Raw genomic sequence first — 8,772 nt, 5'->3', positions numbered from 1 at the left:
ACTTTGGCTGTAAGAGAAAAAGAGAAATCAGTTAGCATCAAAGGAAGAATTAAATGAACTTCATACCTAGGCTGGTCGGCAGCCGAGTGCAGATTGGATTCAAAGCCGAACATATACAAGATGCCGTTCAACAGTAGCTTATGAATGTCATATTTCTGACCGGCTAGCATGCAGGTCGTGACTCGCCAATTCTTCAACGACCACTGCATCGATCGCGGCGTCCTTAAGCTTCGCCTTGCCGGCCACCCGTGCTCGCATAATGACTTTGGCTGCAAGGGAAAAAGAGAAATCAGTTAGCATCAAAGGAAGAATTAAATGAATTTCATACCTAGGCTGGTCGTCAGCCGAGTGCGAATCGGACTCAAGCCGAACATATACAAGATGTCCTTCAGCAGTAGCTTATGGATGCCATATTTCTGACCGCCTAGCATGGAGACTGCGTTCAAGTAGTTCAATCGGCAATTATAGCTCTTCAGGGGAGGCTGAGACGCCACTTCGAGTTACTAACTGGTCAGGAAGTCTGGCCGCTTGGGAAGATGCATAAAGAAAAAAAATACTCTTTCCAGTGCTTGTTGGAGGTCAGTATCTTGTCGAAAAATACCAAATCGACTCGCGACTGGAAGAGGAAGGTCCCCGGATCAAATAGTTTAGGGTAATAAAAATAATGAAAGATCCGGGGGATAAGAGGAATGTCGTGTAGACGGAATATGATGATGACTTCGCACAACAGTTGAAATGAGTTCGACACAAGTTAAGGAAGGGAAATGCGGAAATATTTGCAAACTGCTGGAATAAAAGGATGAAGGGGAAATCGCAGATCGGCGATAAATTGGTCACGGAAAAAACAAAGGCAGCCGATCGCCGGGGAATTGGGACAATCAGATGAAGAAGGAAGAATGATCTGATGGTCAGGAGGAAGTTCAAAAGTATCGCGAAGGCTCTCAGCATCGCCCCCATCAAACCTAGACTCCATGGATGTGTACCAGAGTCTAGGGACAGGAGCAAGCGATTGAGAAGAGCTTCCTATTGCAGAAACAGACGAAGAGGGGAAGAAATGCGATCGAAAAGAAAGAAAGGTCGCTGGAATACTGTCGAAACAAAAAAGGAATGCCGAAAAAGAGCGAAAGCAGACGCAATATGGAGAAGGCTTACGAGAGAAAGGTCACTGGGAAAGTCGAGATCATCGGAGAAGAAGCACGGAAGATCACCGGAGAACGAAGGAAACAAGAACTTGAATGTTGGGGAACTCGCACGTGAAATGTGGGGAGGAAGAGGCGCAGCAGGCTTATAAGGATCGGGCTCCGCCGATCGGAGCCATCCAATCTAGGTTGCGGAAACCCAGGCCAAGATCCCACCGTCGAATTGAAATTGTCAAACATCACATCACGCTTGTCACGTCAGGCGTGTGGCGGCATTGGGCATGACATGTGGCACCCCGCCACAGGTTGGCAATTAAGGAAGGCGTGGGAGCGTGCTCAGCCTTAATGAGATGAGATTTGCACGATTTCCAAGAAATCTGGGTGACATCAGCCTGGATCGCGCTCGTCCGAGACAGCTCAAGGAGAATTTTTACAAGTGCAAACCTTTATCATGATGATTGGATCGAGGGAGCGTACTTATGCCCGTTCGACAAGCTTCAACAGGCCGATCGGCAAGGATTGGGCCTATCCTGATCGGAGGCCACACAGTGACGAAGGCCGATCGGGAGGGAATCTGTTCACACAATTGCCCAGTTAGTCGAACTACAGCCTCCTTCAACTAGATTTGAAGGGGAGGCTTATGATGCGGTGATGATGAGGGGTGTCACTCCGCTGTCACGGTGGAGGTCAGAGGAGGTCAAAATGAAGGAGGTCAACGCTTCTAGGGCATCGGCTGGTCGGGCGAAGCATGTCCCAACCAGGGAGCATCCAAACAACCGACGCTCAAGAAAGAACGAGATATAGAAGCCGAGCCGAGCGGCTACCCGCCTACCCCGCTCGGCCAGACGACAAGGCACGACATCAACCGAGTTCAACTTCGGCCGAGCGGCTTCTCCTCTCGGCCTAGCAGCAGGCTCAACATCAGCCGAGCACGCGGACGATGAACGCCCGGCTGAGCGGCCAGCCTGCTCAACCAAGCGACAGACCACAAGGATAGTGGATTTCCAATCGAGCGGCTATCCCGCTCGGCCGACAGCAGACTACACTGGTAGTGGACTTCCGACTGAGCGACCATCCCGCTCGGCCTTACAGCAGACAGCACATGGACAGTGGAGTTCCGGCCGAGTGGTTATTCTGCTCGGCCAAACAACGGACATAGCAGTATCTTTCGATATCCTTTTGGGAGCTAGTGCCACTGACAAGCGGCATGGCCAGACAGAGGATCGTACGACGGAAGCTTCCACTGTCACTTCAGAGATATGATCGGCCCGTTAAGGTACTGTGTCAGGGACACTTTACTGACGCGTATTTTCAGGGAAAGCTTTGAGATGTGTGCTCGCCTTGGGAAGCATGTACGTGCACTTTTGAGGCTTTATATAAAGGGGGTCCAAGTATCAGCGGAGGTATGCTTTTCACGCGATTTCTACCGTTGCACTACAGTTCTTGCTTCTTCTTCTTGCTTCCCCGGAAATTGACTTGAGCGTTGGAGGGTCATCGTCGGGAACCCCTTCCCTGGCTCGACACTAATATTATTTGTATTGCAGGTGGAAGCGAAGTTCACAGAATGTCAACAAGAGCACCATATCTTTAATATTTATCTGATCGACTTTCGGACAAGATCATCATCCATAATATGTCAAAATAATCCATGTAAAAAGAGGCATCCCATTTACTTTCCGTGGACCAGAAAACCCTCCTCCCAACATAGTCTTAAACAATATAGAATCCTTTTAGCAATGAAAGTGGTATCTTGGGAACAAGAAAGATATCTTTTTGTGTGTGTGTAGAACTGTTAAGAGTTCAGATCGGCTTTTGACTCAATCTCTTCGTCAAGTGATCTTCGTCTCACATCACTGACAATACTCGGATATTATTGATTTAAAGCTCTATCCAATAGGATTATTCAGGGGAAAATAGTCTCCTACCCATTCTGCTTCTGAAATATGAACTAATCTCCCTTTTTATTTGTTGAGCTAAAAACTTTTTTTTGTAAGTACCTATCCTTCGACAGGATCTCCACGTCTCTAGTATCAAATTTAGAGTGTTTTTAATACACTGCTCTATTGGAAAAGAAACGGCTACTATCCTATTAGCATGTGGCCGATGAGGACCACCACCACTACCAGGGAACTTTCAAGTGCGGGTCATATGCCCTTTATACCTCGGCAGGGACGAGATGATCAAATGATGGTAACATGTGTATACCTCAGCAAGGGGAGAAACCAGATGGTAATCCTCTGTATAAGGAAAGAAAAACAGAAAGAAGAAGAGGAATGAGAACAAAGAAGAGAACATGACTGATTAGGTGAGCTCGCTGCCATGCAGATAGGCCGCTAGCTCGCGGTCTGTTTGCGGGTCAAATTGTTTTAGGACAGAAAGTTTGTTGACTTTTAGACCGATTAAAAAGGAATGCTAAATGGTTAGATTTTAATAGGCCAAAATTTTTTTTTATAATTTTTAAAGTTATTATATCTAATTTTTAGGACAATATTATATTTTATGAGTCAATGGTATCCTTTCTCACATATTTTCATATTTAATTTTTAAAAATAATACTTAATTAATTTTTATTAATAAGATTTAATTAATTTTTTAACTAGTTTAATTAATTTTTAGTTAGGTAAATTCTTTTTTTTTTTTGATGATCAGTTTCTAGCCATTCAAATTTACCGGATTAAAAAAACAAAGGGTCAAAACTAGTCCTCGGGTGATTTAGAGTTTGCATGTTTATTATTTTTTTATTAGTTAACAGAAAAAAATGGCGCGGATTCTTGTAACTTCATCCTTTTCTAAGCCTTCAAGTAAACACAAACGTCGCTGCAATTCAATGAAGCCAAAATGTTAACACCATAATCTCTCCCCATCAATTATGCTGCAATCCAATGGAACCAAAATATTTGCGCCATAATCTCTCTCTATCAGTCATTCAATTTTGCGTCTCAAAGTTGGCCCATCCTTGAAACGATCTTCGCCATCCACCACGTGCTCCCATCGCCCCACCTCCTAATTCTCCAGCAAAGATCTCAAATTCCGCAGTTTGAGTCCTTCCAATTAATCATCTAGAGTTTTTGCTGTGGTCCATTTTAAAGAAATGTAGAGTTGCAACCAAAAAGTTTATTCGAAAGAGAAGAGCGGCTGACATGGTAGAAGAACAATATGTATTGCACGAACTGAGCAATGTACACAAACAGAGGAAGCACTGGGGGAGGCCCGCCACTTTCCTCACTGAACGTATTAACCACTGAACCCCTCAGTGCACAAACGGCATGGTGGCGAGTGGGTTTGTTATTACATCTGGGAGTAACTGGGTGTCATATATCTGTAGGTAAAAGAAAAAAAGGGGTAAACAAACAAAAAAAAGACCAACTGAGCTCGGCAGGCACCTACCTAAACAACCCCAAAAGCTACAAGCTGGTCTCGCGCATGTACTCTCTATCGGTCCTAACTGCCACTAACCGTAACGTAACTGATGAAAAAACAGAGCTCCGAAGCACAAAATAACCAACAAACTAGAACAGAGGTGACTCCGGGGTGCTCGACAGGCATCTCTCAGGAAGTCTCCTCCGGCAAAAGCAAGAAGGGAATCGTCACGCCTGTGTCTCCAACTCCCTTGCGTTGATGAATGTCCCATGGAAGCCATAGGGAACGCGCGATGGCAGTTTCACGGTGGCCTCGACCAGCATATCACGGGCGTTCAGGATCACTAGTTCCGACTTGGACGTATTCTCATCGTGCACGAAGGATAGAACGTAGCCATCATCCTCCCTCGGTGAGTTTGCGTCCCTCACGAAGAATGGCTCACCCCCATACCGGCCGTCCCCGTATATGAACGTCTGCAGCTCCCCAGTGGAGAGGTCGACCTTGGCCAAGCCCGAGACCTTGGGCCATGGCTCGGCAATGGCCAGGTAGGCGTACCGGGTCTTCCTCCCCAACTGGTTCCTGTTCACCATTCCAGCTTCCAGGTTCAATTGGGCTTCCGAGGCTAGAATGGGGCGCCGCGTCGACTTGCCAGTGTTGAGGTCGAGCCGGATCTCCGAGAGGACGCTTTCAAGGCTCTCATCGCACTCGTTGAACACCGAGTCAGCCGGCGTCATGCAGGAACCGATCACCACCACCTCGCCTGTGGCGGGCTCCTCCCACGCGTTCCACAGGTGGAAGCAGAAGCAGTCAGGGACCTCCACCCACCTCATCTCAGAGGCGTCCAAGGCGTACTTGGGCAGGACACCGAAGCGGGCAGTCTTTTCCCGGTTGTAGACGACCGGAGAGCCCCCGCGAATCATCTCCTGCAGCTCGAATACCACCTGTTGATCCGGCACCACCACGTAATTTTCTGTGATGGCGAAGTCGTGCATCATGGTTGGCTGGTCGAGAGGGATCTCCACGTCGGGGGACTTCTTTCCGTCGGGCGAGAAGTAGAAGTACTTGAGATAAGGCTTCTGGATGACGTCGTAACTCAGCGCGAATAGCTCCCGGGAGACTGGATCCACCTTCGGGTGCGCAATCATGGAGGACCGGAGCTGGCTGTGGAAGTCGTACCTCCCAACGGTCTCCAGGTCGCCGGAGGGAGTGATTCGGACGTGGTAAGGGATGTCGTCCTCCGACATGGCGAGCAAGCGATCGTTGAAGTAAACGAGGCCGGCGTTTGCCACCCCAATCCCCTGGCTGCCGTCGACGATGCCGAAAAGGCTCCTCGCATAGAAGAGCAGTAGCCGCGCGATCCCCGAGTGGCCGTGCAGTTCACCGATCGCCTTGGGGAAGGTGGGCTTCCCGATGGCGCGCTCCTGACAGAGGCGCTCTGTCTCAGTGTACCGGCAAGCATAGGCGGCGGTGCCGTTCCTGAGGTGGACAGCGTGCACCATCCCGTCCCCGTCGAAGAAGTGATGCCCGGCGACCGGCTCGAAGAGGGGATTGGCGCCGTTGCGGACGTAGACGCCGTTGATGAACGACGGGATGCGACCCTCCACGGGGAGATTGTAGGAAGGGGAGTGCTCGTCGACCGGGGCGAAATTGCCGGCGATCTGGACGGAAGGATCGGCTGTCTTCGGCAGCGGGTGCGGCCGCTCCAGCACTTTCGCTATGAAACCCTCTTCGATTTTGTCCAAGGCGGCCGCCGCCAGCTGCTGGAACAAATTCCATTTCGGCTTTGAGTCGCCGTTTTCCGTCGATTGCCCGGGCTTAGTGGTCGTCGACTTTCGGATACTAGTCTGTGCTGTCTCTCGCCGAAGAGTAGCTGGGTAGGATGCCGGGGTGATGTTGGTCAGATTCAGGAGGGAACTGGAGGAAGCGGAAGAGAGTATCCTAGAGGAGTGATTTCTTTGAACCCGAACAGATTTGGGTCGCAGTAGTGGAGGATTAAATTGGTTGGTTTTGGAGATTAGATTGCCTGCGGACTGTAGGGCAGAAGAAGCCATGGCAGAAGCCATAATGTTCTCCTTCCTGAGAGCCTACCTACCTTCACACGCTTCCAGCGAGAGAGAAGCTGGTAGACAAAGACAATGAACTAGAAAAGAGAGCCCTTTCGCTAACCAGAGATTGAGAGCGGAGGGGGGGTGCTAGCTTTTTGATTTGAAATGAGAAAATGGGGCAGAAGGTTCAATATATAGATAAGAGTTAGCGAAGAGGAGGAAGTTATTTAGTGCAGCTCCCACCTCGACACCTCGCACAGCCCACGTGGTCGATTGTAAATCGGCGAGAGTGAGGCCATATCATATGTTCTCCCGCGGTGGACCCACTGAGTGGGTGCTATTACCGCCTGTGGGCTCAGGTGTCTTTGTGTTGAACTGATCCTCCTGTTTTTATTTCATCTCTCTCTCCCCCTTGACAGGCCACTTGCCCTCTCCTAATGGGGCTATTGATATCTGTGTGCGTACCTCTATTTTCCATAGACCATAATATCAATTCTCACATCATAAATTGACAGACGATCTTAGATTTGACTACGTGCGCGTGAAAGAAAAAAAATATTAAAGCAGATTAGGATGTAAAGTGATTATCCTGCATTTTGATTTCATATCATGTTTGGTATCACTGTAGATGCGTATATAGCTTTCATGCTTGTAGGATTAAAGTTGCGTACTTTTTAAGATGCACCGCAGCCCGCTTATCCGTTGATTCATTATTAGGATTCCACGAGGCAGCGTTAATTTGTTATTTAATTAGGTCCTTCTTGTTCTAAGTAAAGTAAACTATTTTCCCTTTTTTAGCTTTTGAGACAATATTAGAAATATTTTTATTTGATCAATCTTTGTTGAATCAAGTTCTGCCGTGAAGTACTCCACCTAGTAAGTTGGAGCGTGTTTGGCTATCTGCTCCGCATCTGCTTTGTCAAAGTGAGCTTCACGTCTCTTCCCACTGTTAGTTGGATGAAGTGGAAGAATTGCATGATTTGTGTTTGCTAAGGGATCATGGGAGGGTCAAGAGTTGTGCATTATATTGAGAGAAACTGGCTAGATGCATTGAAAGGTCAGCTTGATTCATACTTGATGATTGCATTGGTCAGGAAAAATCATTGACTATATTTTTTATCATATTAAATTCTAAAAAATAAAAAGAATATTCACGGAACAAACGAACCCTATTATCAGTTATTTTATCAGAATGTGCAGGGATCATCAACTAATCCTATCAGCCTACTTAGTGATGCACTAATCGATTCGGATGTCTCGACAAGTTTGCTAAAGAGGAGCAGCCACTTGCTTGACACCTTCAGATTTATAGGGCACGCTAGCACAGACGTATTACTCCAAATTGCTCACTATGAGTCCTCATTTGTTCATTTCTTTACTAAATCTCGCTCTTGGTGCGACTGCTTCTAATAATTCTTTATCAATTAGTGACGCTGCCACGGTGCTCTTACAACAATATTCCATTAGGTCACTCAATTTGCACACTAGTCGGCCTTCCTCGTTGGTTCATCTTCTTCGTTACGGATTTTCTAGATAATTAGAACCGACGTGGCAAAGGTGCGTGTCGAAACAAGTTTTCTGGATAAATTAAAAGAAAAGAAAAGAGAAAGAACCCTCAGTCACGGCCCTTGGCCCCTTGGCGGTGGATTATTTATTGTATTGTCGTATGACTTCTCATGACATCACTTGTGAAGCAGTACAGTTAAAGAGAAGCAGCTTTTGTGGCTTAAACAAAACTGGCCGTAGCTCTCATTACCACAATTTTGGAGCAGTAGCGACTAACTAACTTGACCATTAACTATTTATTTAGAGCAAGTTAAACTTATGTAGTTGTGACAAGTAAAAAAGAGCACTTTGGTGTATGAAGATCCCGTCAATACGGCGGGTCCTAGAGAAAAGTCTATTATACATAATTTTATATATCTTGCTTTACAAGAGATGACTATTTCTAAAACTCGAACCTATGACCTCTAGCTCACATAATAATAACTTTAACGTTGCGCCAAGGCTCCTCTTCAATTTATACAATTATGATTGATACGGTGCATAATGGTAGAGCCCGATCGTCGGGAGTTAAGGAGACGTGACAGTCAGAAGTCAAGGAGACATGATAGTCAGAAGTCAAGGGGATGTGACAGTCAGAAGTCAAGAAAACGTGGCAGTCAGAAGTCAAAGGGATATGACAGCCAACAGTCAAGAGGACGTGACAGTCAACAATTAGGGAAAGA

At 47.0% G+C, this 8,772-nt stretch overlaps 1 protein-coding gene across 1 annotated transcript; it reads right to left on the bottom strand.

The window, feature by feature from the left end:
• Positions 1–4,056: 4,056 nt before the first annotated feature.
• Positions 4,057–6,705, bottom strand: LOC122005808 (9-cis-epoxycarotenoid dioxygenase, chloroplastic-like). The gene has a single exon (XM_042561013.1). It carries the CDS (start codon positions 6,560–6,562, stop codon positions 4,727–4,729), a length of 1,836 nt encoding a protein of 611 aa, XP_042416947.1. The 5' UTR covers positions 6,563–6,705; the 3' UTR covers positions 4,057–4,726.
• Between the last annotated feature and the right edge of the window lie 2,067 nt (positions 6,706–8,772).

The sequence above is a fragment of the Zingiber officinale genome, chromosome 7B, assembly GCF_018446385.1.
Source record: "Zingiber officinale cultivar Zhangliang chromosome 7B, Zo_v1.1, whole genome shotgun sequence".
Lineage (NCBI taxonomy): Eukaryota > Viridiplantae > Streptophyta > Magnoliopsida > Zingiberales > Zingiberaceae > Zingiber > Zingiber officinale.
This window is presented reverse-complemented; position numbering and strand designations above follow the sequence as displayed.